At 37.2% G+C, this 16,208-nt stretch overlaps 1 protein-coding gene across 7 annotated transcripts in view; it reads left to right on the top strand.

Moving 5' to 3' along the window:
- Nucleotides 1-16,208, top strand: part of LRBA (LPS responsive beige-like anchor protein) — a 676,054-nt gene that overhangs the window by 30,848 nt on the left and 628,998 nt on the right. For all 7 annotated transcript variants that reach the window (XM_027866938.1, XM_027866942.1, XM_027866935.1 and 4 more), the window contains 2 exons: nucleotides 13,558-13,789; nucleotides 13,977-14,077. In XM_027866938.1, coding sequence (XP_027722739.1) covers nucleotides 13,558-13,789; nucleotides 13,977-14,077 — 333 coding nt within the window. The remainder of the gene's footprint in view (nucleotides 1-13,557; nucleotides 13,790-13,976; nucleotides 14,078-16,208) is intronic.

Raw genomic sequence — 16,208 nt, 5'->3', positions numbered from 1 at the left:
GTGTGTGTGTGTGTGTGTGTGTGTGTGTGTGTGTATAAGAACAGTACAAGGAGCATCAGGAGCTGCAGCTCAGATGATGACTCTTCCAACATTATTACAGATTCTTCATAATGAGTCAGTGTTCCATAGTAAGGTAGCCAAGGCATCTTTGCTTTTGATAGTGTGTCTTCTGATATAAAGTAGTGATGATGATCAACAGCATCACCAGAAATATCAGGACCACTAGAGGATAAAGAAATATACAGTCACCGATTTTTCATTATAGGTCAGGGTCACATGTTAGGTAGCTAGGATTTACTTTTATGCATTCTGTCCTCCTGCTAGTGTTGATAAGCAAGACTTACTCCTGTACCATTACTACCTCAGTGTTCCCCAGCCCACCAAATAGAAGTTCTTTTCCCTTGGACTTTCAATGGGGGGAATATTACCAAATTTCTGCCTCTCTTGATGATTTTGATGGAGGGCTGCCCCCCTCTTTAGCAGAGCTTTAGAAATATTTTCTATATCCTTTATTCATGAATTCATGATTACAACCAATTTAGCTAAGGGATCCCCTTTCTTCTGAGTAAATACATATTCTCTATAGTTATGTAGCAACATTTTCACTACTCATGAAAGAAAGCAAGGAATCTCTCAACCAGCCCTTGGACTTCCAAACTCTTCCTGGAAAGATTTGTCAGAACCCTCCCAGAGGAAAGAGATGTGTCAATGGAAGGAACTTGAACTGTTTCTCTGGGGTGTATGGATTACTCTGAGAGGACAGGGATCTCAAGGTTCAGATATCTCATTTGGGAAAGTTATAAGGAAAGGCAGGAGAAGTTCAAGTGAAGTTATTTTCAAAAATATTCTGTCTTTATTAGATGTCTTCCTCGAGGTTGGTTCTAAGACATCTCTGGACAATCATGCTACTAGAGTAGCATTGATTCAGCATGGACCTGGCTTCTGGGAAATGGAATACCTAGCTTTGGTGGTCAGGGCATGATGATGAAGCTGTTCCTTAGCAGGGACAAACCACTTGCCATGAGATGGGGTAAGATGGCTAAGATGCTAGATGCAGGCATATTGAAGGCCATGTTGGTTGGATGGCCTCTCTGACTAGTACAATAAGGGCAACTGGCCAGGAGTGGCTGCCTTATCACCTCACCCAACATGACATCATGCCCCTTCATGTTGAGATTGGCAATGGATCTATTTCGTAACCTCTTCTATTTTCTTATAATCTTCAATGTGGTTGCTTAGTTCAATACAGAGCATATGATGTCTATGATGGATTCTGATTTGCCCCATGAATAAATCTGTGTAGTGGTAGGCATTAGCATAATCCAAAGGAGAAAATCCTGATTATCCAATACTGTTTTCTTTTGGTGTCAGACCAATTGCGCAGGCCACATCCTAGAAATCATTATATAAGTAGATCTTATCTGAACTATACCTCATGTTTCTCTTGTTCACCAGCTATGAAGCCTACAACTTATAGTGTTAAAGGTCCATGCCAGGACCCTCATTCCTTTCTACCTAATTTATGGCTGCTAAAGTAGAATTGAACATATGTCTCCAATAGTGTATGGTAAGGTGCCATCAGTGAACAAAATGTTGATCCCCTGGAGCTAGATAGGGACTTATTAATTATCAGGTTATCAAAGGAAGCAGGTATCAGGGATTGAATGAGAGGCTTCAGCCTCTTGTTGAATCACGACATCTTTGTAAGGGACATTAACACTCAAGGGACCTGGGTGAGCATGATTTCAGTGTACCATTTCTGTTTAACAATAAAAACCTCTTTTGCCCAACACAGTCTTATTGGAGGAATCATCTTGCATAACAACTCATAATAGGTAACTCTGGATGAAGGATGATTTTATGACCAGGGTCATCTGCTCATTAACAACTAGGCCTCAGTAATAGTTCAGTAACTGCTTTTTCCTCACCCCCTTTCCCTGATGCCTAATGGTCATTAATGGCTCCACTTAGTCTTGTCTTTATGAAGAGATCTTAAAAAAAAAAATGGGCCCAAGGGATCTCAGGTGACCAGGGGGAGTGACTGTTGGATTCCCTATTTTAATTCTTCTTGGGCTAGCTTCACTTAAAAAAGTCAGATTTGCAAGAGACTGTAAATGAATACCATCAGGATACCTAGGAGGGGAATGTTGGATCTCTAAAACTTGGAGAGTCTAATGAGCTCTTGGGCTTTCTTTTTAAATTGTAGGGAAGCAAATATGAATAGATTTTTCTGGAATGTGTTGGAAATCATCTTAGTTTTCTTGATCTATTATATTCCTAAAACTTGACTGAGCAAACTGGATCTTAGGTTTTCTTAGGGTTGATTTCCCACTCCTTCTCCCTTACATGGTCCACTGTTTCATATAGGGTCCACTGTAGCCTTGTCTGACTCTCTCAACATTATATTATCAGTGTAATTGTGTACGTTATTGTCCTCAGAAAGGGAAACTTCTTTCAAGTCTCTGCCCATAAGTTATGTTGCAGCATGAAGGAAAAAGTTCAGATAATCCTGGGGAAGGACTTGAAAGTATATTAGACCTCTTCCTAGGTGAACTTCTCCTGACTAGTTTCAGGAATAGGGATAAAAGCTTTGAGGAGCTGGATAACTGTACTCACTCTATGCCTGGGTTACCTGGTCTACCACATAGATGAGGTCAGTAACAGGTACAGCACATGGGCATGACAAGTTTATTCAGCTTCCTGTACTCTGCTGTAAGCCAGCAGATGCCATCTGCCTTCATCAGCCATAGAGAGTTGTTGTATTGAGATAGCAGAATAACTACTTTGTCTTTTTTCTTGTCTGTCACTGTAAGAGAATATCTTTTACTCACTGGGGAACCTGGTATTGTTTGGTGTTGACTACACAGGATAGGTTTCCATTTGGCCCTCTCTATATTAACATGTAGAGGATTCTGAAGGGTCATATAGTGATTCCCAGTAACTCATAATACCTCTTCCCCTGTGAAAACTGGAGTGCTCCAGTGGGCTTCTTCTGGGTTTCCTGCTGTAATAATAATTATATTCAGCAGCCCCTTATATCCTTTAAAATTTTTTAAAAAATTGTTTTAAACTCAAAGACATTTTATATCTAAATGGGGCAGGGGCCTAAGGATTGGGTCTGCTACCCCTGTGTTGAGTTTCATGGTAAATTTTTACTAGCACCCTCATAGGTGATATTCTTTTCTTAACTCCATATTTCAGTAGCCTTACCCAAAGCTCTGTCTCAGAGAGGATGTCATTGTGATAATAATTATTTACTCTGACCAATTAATTTTTTTCAGTTAGCAAGCATTTATTTTTTCTCCCTTTCACTTTGCCCCCTTCCTCTCCCACTAGGAAAAAAACAAAGAAGAAAAACAAAATCTTTGCAACAAATGTACATAATTGAGTCCTGGGCCTGTAGTCTGGAACACCTGAGTTCAAATTCAGCTTCAGACACATCCTAGCTCTGTGACTGTGGGCAAATCACTTAAGCTATGTTTGCCTCAGTTTGTTTATCTATAACATGGGGATAATAATAGTACCTACCTGCCAGGATCAAATGAGATAATTGTTAAGTTCTTAACACAGTGGCTAGCATGTAGTCAATGCTATATAAATATTGCTATTATTAAGCAAAGCAAATTCTCATATTGACTGTGTCTGAAAATGTGTGCCTCCTGCATATTTGCTCCATTACTTCTCTGTCAGAATATGACTAGTATTCTTTATTATTGGTCCTCTGGAATCATGATTGATCATTGCATTGATCAGAGTTAAGTTTTTCAAAATTTTTAAAAATTTTACAATGTTATAAATTATTATTTTATTTTATGCTACATCACTTCATAAAAGTCTTTCCAGGTTCATTTGAAATTATCCTTTCATTGTTTCTTATGGCATAATAGTATTTCATTACATTCATACACCACAATTTGTAGAACCATTCCCCAGTTTATAGGCACAATCTTGGTTTCCAGTTCTTTGCCACCTTAAAAAAAGAACTTACATAAATATTTTGTACATATAGGATATTTTCTTTTTTATTTGATTTCTTTATGCCACTCAGATTTCACCAGCTGATTTGCCTGCACCATCGTGTGATGAGGGAGATCCATAGCTAAAGCCTGGCTCCATTTGGCCAGGGCTCCAGAGGGCTGTACTTGTTCCTTTACACAGGCTGTTCATAGGTTGTGGCCAGTGGGGTACTGCAGTGGTCCAATATATCAAATTAATTTCCTTTAGGAACTTGATTCCCTCCTTTGCTGCACTGCTTCCTTGCCCCCACCCCCCAACACACACACACACACACACACACACACACACACACACACACACACTCACTCTCTCTCTCTCTCTCTCTCTCTCTCTCTCTCTCTCTCTCTCTCTCTCTCTTTCTCTTTCTCTTTCTCTTTCTCTCTCGTTCTCTCTCTCTGACATTGTTGTTCATTTATTTAGGTGGTGTGTAACTCTTCGTGATCCCATTTAAGGTTTACTTGGCACAAACACTGGAGTGGTTTGCCATTTCCTTCTCCAGCTCATTTTATAGATGATGAACCTAAGGCAAATGGGGTTGTGACTGCTCAGGGTCACACAGCTAGTACACATCTGAGGCCAGATTTGAACTCAGGAAGGTGAATTTTTGGGCTGGCACTCTGCTCCACCTGGATGCACATGCCACAGTAGATCCCCTATTTTTATGGGGGCAGATATGCAAAATTCCCCATCTCAGCCATCTAATTAGAGAAAAGTGTGGTCTCCATTTGGAACATCTAATTGATTTAACTGGTTCTGCAAAAGTAAGTCCTCTGGGAGCCCCTATGTGAATAGAACTCAGCTGAATAGTTCTCTTTTGTCTCTACTGGACCACACTCTTAACTATTATTCAGGGACCTATCTGAGTTGCTGTTTAAATTTCTCTTGCAACTTTCCCAGTTCCATTGTGGTGAAAACCTCTTCTTTTTCTGCCCCTTCTATGAAGGAAATCGCACAGGGGTAGGCATGAGAGGGAGAGCAGTAAGAATAAGCCTGTGACTTTTTTTTAAATTAAATTTTATCAATTAATAAAATTTTTCTTTTTCTTTCTCCCACACCTCTCACCATTGAAAGAGAAACAAAAAGCCCTTGTAATATATATGTATAGTCAAGCAAAGCAAATTCCCACAGAGTGGGTACCATGTTTTATCATAAATCTGGAATTGTGGTTGGTTGTGTTAACTAAAGGGTTCTTTAGTCTTTCAAAATTGTTTATCTACGATATTGTTGTTACTGTATATATGACTTTCTTTCCACTGGTTTCCAAGTCTAGTCCTCATTTCTTCCCCCAGCCTTTTGTCATATGACCCTAATCTCAGTGGGAAGCAGCAAAACCTCTGGATTGTAGACCATGTCTGCTTCCTGTCAGTGGCCTATTGGTTCTTGCCTGAAGCCTGTTCTATCTGCATTACCCCTTTCACTCGTGCTGTTTACCAGCTCCAGCAGCTGTCCCTCTGTATACAGAGGTCTTCCTAAAGCTGATGAATGTACTTAGCCAGCTGATGTGCATTTTATTTTTTATGCAGGTGATTCAGATTGTGATGGTTATTGTTACTGTTAAGTCAGTGGTTAACAGGGAATGAATGGTAGACCTGGTGCCATCATTACCTTCCTGGCAGCCCCCTTTGTCACCCATTGAACTAGTCACCCAGCATCACTAAATGCCTTCCCTTTTCCATTGAAAGGATTCTCCGTACACCACCAGAAAGGCCCTTTTTACAGGGTGCCACATGTTTATTGCCTCTTCCCCACCTCACCCATGATGTGTCATGATACCTTCTTGTTCTTGCTACTGACAATGACATTTCTCATGGACTAGGCCTGACTGAGGCTGTTTGTTTGATAGTTTAGATCTGATATTGGAACTAACTGAAACACTAGTACATCATTCGGAATTGAAGAAAAGGAGGTTCACTGTACTCAACAAGGATATAGCATTTAGCTCATGTACAGCTCTATCCTTTCCATACTAAAAATGAATCTGGTCATCAGGGCAAGAACTCACAGGCCCTGCAATATGAGGCTGATAACTTCACTTGGGCCTGTGTTTTTAATGACCTTATGTGGCCAGGAAGTCACATGGGGCCTGCGGCTACCAGGAAGCTGTGTCAACTGCAGTGAGGCTTGAGTCTTACCATTCTGGGCCATGGAAGTTATGGAGACATCTTCCTTCCCTTTTAGGGAAAGAACTAACAACTTCCATATAAAATGCCTTTGAGGGACCAGTATTACAGAATCTTGTAATATTGAAATGGAAGACATGTGAGAAGTTAATTTAATTCAGTTCTAGAACATGAATTCGGCAAAGGATACTGCAAGAGTTTAGCTGACTAGTTGGTTGTTATCCTTAGTTCTGAAGAAGACCAAAATGACATCATTATGCTAGAGTCAAGTTACAGTGTGTCTGACTGTGGCGGATCAGACTAACATGAGCTTAGAATGTTCTACCACAGGTTGGGCACAAATAGTCCATGTGAACATTTGGGGTGGATACTCTAAATTTGCATATCTTTCATTTCTTTTGAGCTACTTCAATTTTGCTTTGCTCATAGAGCACACACTGTCTCTGATGAGGGTACACTGTGCTGAACGGTCCTGTGCCAGTGTCTTCCATGTCACACAATCAATTCCATAGTTGTCTTTTTTTGGTGAGGCATTTGTGGTTAAGTGACTTGTCCAGGGTCACACAGCTAGTAAGAGTGTTAAGTGTCTGAGGCCAGATTTGAACTTAGGTCCTCCTGACTCCAAGGCTAGAGTTCTATCCACTGTGCCACCTAGCTGCCCCCCCCATTTTAAAAAAAAATTCTATAGTTCTTAAGAGAGACCTTGAGAGTGTCCTTGTGTCGCTTCTTCTGACCACTGTGGTCAGAGAAGGTATAGCTAGACAGATAGAGGAAACACGAGGGCAGAGTACTGTTGTGAAAACCCAGGGAAGAAAGAATATACCAGGACAGGGTCATAGTGTAAATTGCTACAATCAAGAAGGATAAGGACTGAATAAAGACCAGAAGACTTTGAAATTAAGAGAGTTGATAGTCATGCTCAGCTTTGCTCTGAGTGAGACTACATCTCGAGTATAGTGTGTAGTTCTGGGTATTACACTGTAGGAAGACTTTGATAATTTGGAGAGTGTCCAGAGAAGGGGTACCTGGATGATGATGAAGGGCCTCAAAATTGTTACATATCAAAGTTAGTTGAAAGTACTGAGACTCTTTAGAATAGATAAGATTTAAGAAGAGTTTTGTTATCTTCAAGTATTTGGATTTTTGTCATTTAGAAGAGTGATTATTATACAGCTTGGTTTTGCCCTGAGTATGGAGGTAAGGAGTGGCAGATGGGTGACATTGCAGAAGGGCAGATTTAAATTTACTCTAATAAAAACTTCCTAACAATTAGAGATGTCCCAAAGTGAGTGCGTTGATTTGGGAGGCATTAGCTTCCCCCCCTTTTAGTTAAAGGTTGTTTGACTAATTTGTTGTGAGAGAGGCATCAAGGTTTAGTTGATAGAACGCTGGGCTTAGAGTAAGGTTGACTTGGTTTCAAATATCCCTTTAGGCACTTATTAGCTTTATGACCATAAAACTCTCTTATCTTCAGTTTCCTTATCTGTAAAAATCAAGAAAATAATACTTGTAGTATCTACCTCATGGTATTGTAAGATTCAGATGTCATGTTATGCAAGTTACAAATCTTGAAGTTCTATGTAAATATCTATTATTTGTTCTGGAAGGAATTCTTATTCAAGTGAAAGCTGGACTTAGATGGCCTTTGGAGGTCCTTTTCCAACCAGAATGCTGAAATTTGTCCCTTCAGGGAAGTTGTTGAACCTGATCTATGTACAGAATTTAATAGATGCAAATTCTAAGCTGTAACAGTGAAGTATTGCTGTCATCATTTTAAAGAGATGCCAGCCTTTTTTTAGAGAGTGTTGCTTTTGTCTCCTTTGTCCTTTGAGCCTCGTCAGACTTCACAGAAACACCTATTTGCAGAGGAGGAAGGTAGTCACTTTGTTGAAGAGCCTCATAATTGATTGTTGTCCATAAATGAACGCAGGTGAGGGGGTTTGAACACAGATTGGTCAACAGATGTGAATATGTCAGTCTTCACTTTGGAGGAAGCCACTTTTTTTTTTTTAAGAAAAATTTGTTATTCCTGTATTTGCTTCAGTTGTAAAAGGCTTACTTCGATTCTTCATCACAGTGTGGAGGTGACTGAGTTTTTGAAGTCTGTGCCACAATGCATGCTTTGGAGTTTCTGCTGTAGTAGTATGACTTCCCATATGGTTCTGGCAGTAGCCTGTGTTTACTTTCTGAGGACAATTCTAGCTAAGCACAGAGACGCTCATTATCACATCTTTTCTACTTTCTAACTATGATTCTAGGCAAGCCATTTGATCTCCCTGGGCCTTGTTTTCCTCATTAGTAAATAAAAGGGGTGGTGGTGTTTTTGACTTGATTACCAAGATCCTTTCAATCTATAAATTTCTGATTTTTTGATAAATAGACCAGCTACTTCATGGCGAATGTTTTGGTCATGGCCATCCATGATAAAAATACAAAATTGGGCTCAGTGCTGTGTTGTCCCTTTATACTAATAAAAGTATTATCCCAGAGATATATAGATTAATAAGTATTTGTTTAGCACTGACTGTGTCCCAGGTACTAACTATGCTTGGTACTAAGGATACAAATAAAAAGAATGATACAGTCCCTGTTCCCAAGGATTTTACATTCTCATGAGGGAGATAAGTACATAATAGAAATATATAGAATACTTTATATCTATATACATATAAGTAAATACACATACACAAATATTGAAGACTGAGAGCTATTACCCAGTAAATAGTCAGTTATGAACAGTTATGAACAGTTTTCAAAAGAAGAATGATAGAATTTCAATAATCAGATGAAAGGATGCCCCAGATCACTAATAATAAGAGAAATGCAGATTACAGTAAAAAAATTTCTGAGACTTAACATCCTACCTAGGAAAAAAAATAATGAGATGGAAATAGTGTTGCAGGTTCTGTGGGAAAATAAGGACACATATTTTGGTGTTCCTATGAACTATGAATGTGCTCCCTTCCCTTTCTTCAGTGATCGTGGCAGAGTGGTTAGAAAAGAGAGCAGGTATTTACTAGGAGTCACACTGTTTTGAGTCAATCTATTAGCATTAACTTAGCTATTGGTACTGGAAATTTGAGATTCTTGTCCAGTGGTCAGCGAGTGTACATACTTCTGGAGGAACTAAGTATCATCAATCTTGACATTCTTGCTCTAAATGAAATGAGATGACAAAAAGAAGTTTCAGTTAAATATAAGTATGACTTCACTGGGCTTCCCTGCTTCCTTTATATCCTAACTAAAATCTCATCTTCTACAGGAAGCCTTTCCCAACCCCTCAGTTCTATTGAGGGAACTTTGTTAGTTATTTCCCATTTATTCTGTATATAGCTTGTTTGTACATATTTGTTTGCTTGTTGTCACCTCCATTAGATTGTGAGCTTTTTGAGGGCAGGGACTGTCTTTTGCCTTACTATGTATCCCAGTACTTAGCGCAGTGCCTGGCACAAGTTGGTGTTTAACAAATGTTTATTGACTGATTGACTGTTCTTATTTTCTAATGGCACGAAGCCAGAATATTGCAGAATTTCATAAATGAGATACATAATCATTTAAGAGTTCAGCCCTGCTATTGGGGTTAAGTGACTTGCCCAGGGTCATACAGCTAGTGAGTGTTATGTGTCTGAGGCAGCATTTGAACTCAGGTCCTCCTGACTCCAGAGCTCTATCCATTGAGCCACCTAGCTGCCCCTAAGGAAGTTGATTGTTAATGCTTTGATTATATTAGTAGTTGGATTCTGTGTCAGTACAGTACATATACCTTGTATAGAACCTACAAATGGGCAATGAGATGGTCTCAAAAGTGAAGAGTGAGCTAGTCATAACATGTTGCTTCTACCTGAAGCAAGGCCCACCTTTATTTATTCTCTTTTAACAGCAGTATTTTTTATGGTGCTATATGGATGTAAGTTGCAGAAAATCCCAATCCCTGTGGAAGAATTAAAGTTGAAGGTGGTCACCTAAAGGGTAATGGAAGGGTGCTTGGTGAGTATAGGTAGACCTCAGTACATTACAAATGAGAAAATGAGGAATTGTTCAGGATGAGCAATATAAAGGATTTCACTGGACTACCACTAAAAAAAAATGGACAAGAGAGATCTAGCACATGGCTAATATTTGGAAGGACTCCACCCTTTGAAGAATTTATTGGAGGATATGGACAAAAGTGCACAGGAATGGATTAGCTGCAAACTGTGTAACTGGTGGGAAGTATCTCTATTGATAAGATTACACATGGATTTAAGTATCTAAGACTGAAAAGATAAATGCACAAGGGTATAGTTCACTTGAAAAAGTTCTTAGGCAGAAATGGGCTTAAAGTATAGATAACTCTCCTCAAAAATAGATATATTTATAAAAATTGAAGAATCAGTTTTGGACCTAAAAGGGTCCTTATATATAGTGATAATATGGTCCAGTATCCTCATTTTAAAGGGTGGTAAATATGATCTGTAGAGATTAGGCTACTTGCTTAAGTTCTCAAAGCCAATTATCTTTAGGTCCTCTGAATTGATTCCAGCACTCCTATTCTGTCATATTCTTTCCCTCAAATCAGGGAGAATTTAGTAAGCACACTCTGAAGGGGCCAAAGAAAAATAAAATAAGATATATTTTGAGTTTTAGAATATGATTTAATTTAATTTCTAGTTGTCAGTTACCAGTTTGAGGTGTCTATCTGAAGAGGAAATAATTTCTTTTCATTACTGATGTTTATGAAATTAAAGCACAGAGCATGTCTTTAATGAATTAGTTCTGGCTTGATTTATTTTATGAATACTAATTTGATGAGAAAAATAACTTCCCATTTTAAGTTTCTAATGTAAAATTTGTGATTATGTATTGGAAATTTTGAATAAGCTTTTAAAAAATTTCTATAGTCTTGGACATTAAACTATAACTTGTAGAAAGATAACGTTAAGCTACTCTGTAGGTTGCTATAAAGATTGTTTATGAAGTTCAGGCTCAGAGCTAAAATACGCTGAATTGGATGGTTTTGAAAAATGTATCATACAGCATAGGAGACCAAATCATGGTAAAGTGCAGAGAAAGACTATACATCAGTTTCCAGGCTACATTATTCAAAAAAATACAACCATAAAAAAGGTAATAAGATTACATTTTCACATTTCATGGCTAGTAAGGTGCATTAGACTGCTCAGATATTCATAACTTACTGTGACATTTGGGAAGATTACATTTTGTAGTGCACAGCCATTACTACAGCTCAGATAATAACTAGCCAATGCTTGAGCTTGGATTATGATCCCTGTCATTGGGAACAAATTTGTGTTTTGAAGGTTGATCAGTTTCAAATAACTATTAGAAAGGGTTAATAGAACAGACTGTAGACTCTGTGCATGCTTTTATATATAAGTATGCATACATATAGTATATCAAATATGCCATACATTTGTGTGTACCAATATCCTCCATCAATTTTCTTCTTGAAAGGTACATTTTAAAATACTTTAAGCAATGGAGAAATGTTTAAAATATCTGCCTTGACACTCTTCTACCAATGTAAACTTAATTTGAAAACTGGTAAAATACACACACACGCACACGTACATGCACATATATAGTAAAATTAGTAGGGAAAATTAATTCTTTTGCTTCTTAGATGAGTAATTACTGGTGAAAGTACTGATGAAAGTCCTAAATGAAGGATTGGTGTTAGTCATGTTAAGGTGAAGGTAAGGTCTCTGAAGTTAGATGCAACCAGAATAGTTTTATATGATGGATTTATTATATATTTTGAAGACCTTTTTGAAATTGTTAGAACCCTCTCAAGATTTTGCTTTTGTCAGTAAAATATGCTTGTTGTGGAATAGTAATTGCCTTTAAATTTAGATTTGTTGAGTAACCTATGTAATTGAAAGCCCTTGTCTTTGTGGAAGTTTCAGAATATGATTGATTCGTTAGGCAGCGATGTAGAGAAGGTTATTTATTATCTGTCTTTTTGAAGAAATGTCACTGTTGAATTTCTCTTGACCTATTCTAGACTTTTAAAAAATTCCTTTCAACTCTATTTTCACCTCCCACAATTTTAAAAACAGAGCAATATTATATAATTTTCTTTTTTGCTGTTAACTTGTCAGTCTCTTCACAGATACTTCTCACAGTTAGACCTCAGTAAATCTTCCTGTTTGAGAATACTTTTACCCTCTTGAAATTTTAATTTGCCTCAGTCTCTTTTGCCTCATTTCTTACTCTACTCTAAAAGTGCTTTAAATGAGATATTTAGGTAATGTAAAATAAATTAGTGCCCTACTTTTTGGATGTTATAATTAAAACAAAGGTTCCCTCCAATAAGAACTAATAAAAAGTTAAAAATACTTAGTATGTTTTTAAAAAATTGTCCACTTATTAGTAACAATGTAATGAAATGTAGCAGCTAAGTAGTTGTGTTGAACTTTATTTTTGTGTTTGTATGATTTAAAGAGACCAATGGTTAACATACTTGTAAACATTTTCGTGTTAGACATTCATGATAGGATGCTTGGTGTTCTGAAATCTAAGTAAGCATGCAATTTTGCTTGGGAAGTAAAGAGGAAGAGGTATTTAATGTGCATTAGAAAACACAGACTATTGAGAAGAGAATGATCAGCAGTGTCAGAGGTTGCAGAGAGATCAAGAAAGATGAGGACTGAGAAAAAAGCCCATTAGATTTGGCAATTAAGAGATCATTGGTAATTTTGAAGACATAATTTCACTTGAATAATGAGATTGGAAGCCAGACTGCAGAGAATTTATAAGAGAATGAGGTGAGAGACCTTTTTTTGTATATGTTGAACTAAAAAAAGAGGAGAAAGATAGAGGGCCATAGTTTGATTGGAAGGGTCTAGTGATGAGATTTCTTTTTAAATGAATTAGGGAGATCTTGATATATCTAAAGCCATTTGAAAAAGAACCAGTTCAAAGAGAGAGGTTGAAGATGAAAGAGGGGAGGGGAGAGGAGAAGAGAAAGAAATAGCACATGGGAGAGAGAGAGCCGGGGGGGGGGGGGGGGGGGTGGGATATGATTGAGGTTGCAATCTGCCATAGCATATTGGAAGGGATAGGCTGAAGGGTACTCATAAAGGTTTGGCTTTGACCACCTCCTTGATTTACCTTTTGTGATTATAGTTTCCACTTGAAAATATTCCTGTGTTTGAAATCCCTTATTTTCTTCAGTAGCTTTTTATTTTCAAATTTTAAAAAAGTTTGTTCTTTATTTAAAAAGTTCTTTTAACTGTTTGCTGCAGTTACTATCTAGTTCTCTTTTTCTGAAGATTTCTGATAGGTAATGAGATAGAGGCAGATGAATATACTCATTCGCTAGTAAGGTAAAGGGAATTAACACATATATTTGCATGTGTGTGTGTGTGTCTATGTGTGTGTATAGTAAATGACTTTTGTTTCTCTCCCTTTTTGAAAGCTGGTTGGTGGACAGTTTGATTTGGAAATGAACTTTATCATTCAAGAAGGGGAAAGTATTATTTGCATGGTGAATCTTCTGGACAAATGTGATGTTACTTGCCAAGCAGAAATATGGAGCATGTTTACTGCCATTCTGAAAAAGAGTATAAGAAATCTTCAGGCATGCACTGAAGTAGGTCTTGTTGAACAAGTGCTCAGGAGAATCGACAAAGTTGACAACATGATTGCAGGTATGACTTTCTCTGCTTGCAGAATATTTTTCAGAAATAAACTAAAATAGATATTTAAATTTTTTCTACTCCTTTTTATGTTTAATTGCTTGATAAATAAATTCATTACAATTGGTAAGTATGTCTTATTTATTGTGAAACATAGGTATATGATGATGTAAAAATTATACTCTTCTTCTGTCCCCAGATCTTTTAGTTGATATGTTAGGAGTGCTGGCTACCTATAATTTGACTGTACGGGAGCTAAAATTGTTCTTCAGTAAACTTCAAGGAGAAAAAGGCCGTTGGGTAAAATATTTAATCTTTATTTTTTAAATTGTTATTTGATATTTTTGAAACTTGTATTCTTTCTTTTAAATGCCAATTTTGAAAATAGTGGGGACAAACACCTTGAGCAAATGTCTTCAGATAGTTTTTATGGATTTGGATTCCCATTTCTTCTATGCTTTTCTGTTCCTTTCATCTCTTTTACACCTCTGATATTACACTGGTTCAGCAAGGAGAAAGGTGGTGTCATAATAAAGACTCTGATACTTTCTGATCTTTCTTCAACCCCTCTGGTGATGGAATGAAACCAGGTATTAGATAAAATTTCATAGTTGAACTCATTGCTAGAATTAAGGAAAGAAGATGGATTCAGAATGGTGTTCTTTCATCATGCCACCTTAGTAATACTACACCCTTTTCCTCTTTTTCTACTCCCATTTTGGAAGAAAAATGAATGAAAGAGTGGATGTGAGTTGTACTTTAGAGAAATGTATGCCTCTCAGAAGTTGAATTTAAGGTCAAATAAGATTATAGACAAGTCCATTCCTTCTTCATTCTATTATTGTCAAGCATCATTGACAATCCAACCATTGATTGATTGATTAATTGTGTGTGTATTTTTTCTACAGTTATATTAGTGCCTTGTTGGATAGTTGAGTAAGTGACTTATGAGAAAGTGTGTAGTTCCCTGGGATTTTTATTTTCTAGCCTTAAGATTGGGACCATTGTTCCTTTCAAAACTTTTCTTAGAGAGCAATGTGAGGGGCCATGACCTTAACTCAAGTGGATGAATTAGTAAGGTTAGCCATGTATACCACTGTGTCCCTTTGTTGCAATAACAAACTCAGTGTCTTAAAGTATCTGTATGTGGCCATGCCTTCTTTCTGAAATTGCCTTTTATTTACACTACATGTATCTTTGATGTACATACTTGTTTGCAATTCTCTCTGCTGTTAGAATGGTTGTTTCTTGAGGGCAAGAACTTTGTATCCCCAGCATTAACACAGTACTGGAACACTGTATTAATAAGCACACATGGTAAATGCTTAATAAATGTTTGTTGGCAGACTGTGTGAAAGATGGTATCTTCTTACTTACAGTTCTTGCACTGGGAAATGCTTATCATTTTCTTAGTTTTTTTTTAAAGTCATGTTGGCTAATTTTATGAGACTATCAGATGTGAGTAATTGTTAAAGTTACTTGTTACTTCTTTAAAGAAACAAATTGTGGGAGAAACATTTTAAATATTTATTTATTCCAAGTGTGTAAATCACTACATACTGCTCTTATCCTTATCTGTGTAATTCTTTGAATTTGATTTTGCCATAAGAAAATACTGTGTCTTAAAGGAAATGGAGTGGTGGTGATTGCAAATGTCCTCTTTTAATGGGAAAGTGAGATTTAAAAGCTGCCTTAATACTTAAGAATATAGTCTTTACCCAAATTTTCACTTTCTTTGCCTTTTTATCAAAAGGGTTATTGAACTGGTCCTAACGTCATAACAATCACTTGCTTACTTCTAAAAAAAAATGAATCTATGATTTTACCTGTAACTTGATCCAATTGAATCAAACTTTTTACCTTTCAAAGGGAAGATTGTCATAACGTACATCTGTCTTGTTTTGTTTGCATTTTGGTGGAAAGATTGAGTACATTTCATAGGATGATGGAATCATGTATTTAGGGAGGGGAGGACTTTAGAGGTCATGTAGTCCAGGGTAGGCTCTTCGTTTTTCGGTTGAAGAACTGAGCCCCTGAGAAATTAAATGACTTGCCATAACACAGCTGTTAAGTGGGCAGAGCTGTGATTCTAATCCAGGTCCTCTGATTCCAAATTAAGCCCTCTTTCCACTGTACCATATTATCTGTAGGCCATGATCCACGTTGGCTGGAAAGTAAGCTTTTAAAAATTGTCATTGTATGGATTGTATGGATTGAAATTTATTATTTTGTTTTGCTTGAGGGCAGGGATTATTTTGCTTATCTATTTTAAATGAGATATTGTATGTGAAATGCTTTCTAAAACTTTAGAGGGCTATATAAATTTTAGAGATTTTTATTATTTGTAGCTGTAGCCCTTTGTGTATAGTAAACAATTAAAGTCTCATTCCTTCCTTCCTTCCTTCCTTCCTTCCTTCCTTCCTTCCTTCCT

This window comes from Vombatus ursinus, unplaced genomic scaffold, assembly GCF_900497805.2.
Source record: "Vombatus ursinus unplaced genomic scaffold, bare-nosed wombat genome assembly UNPS02014784.1, whole genome shotgun sequence".
Lineage (NCBI taxonomy): Eukaryota > Metazoa > Chordata > Mammalia > Diprotodontia > Vombatidae > Vombatus > Vombatus ursinus.
This window is presented reverse-complemented; position numbering and strand designations above follow the sequence as displayed.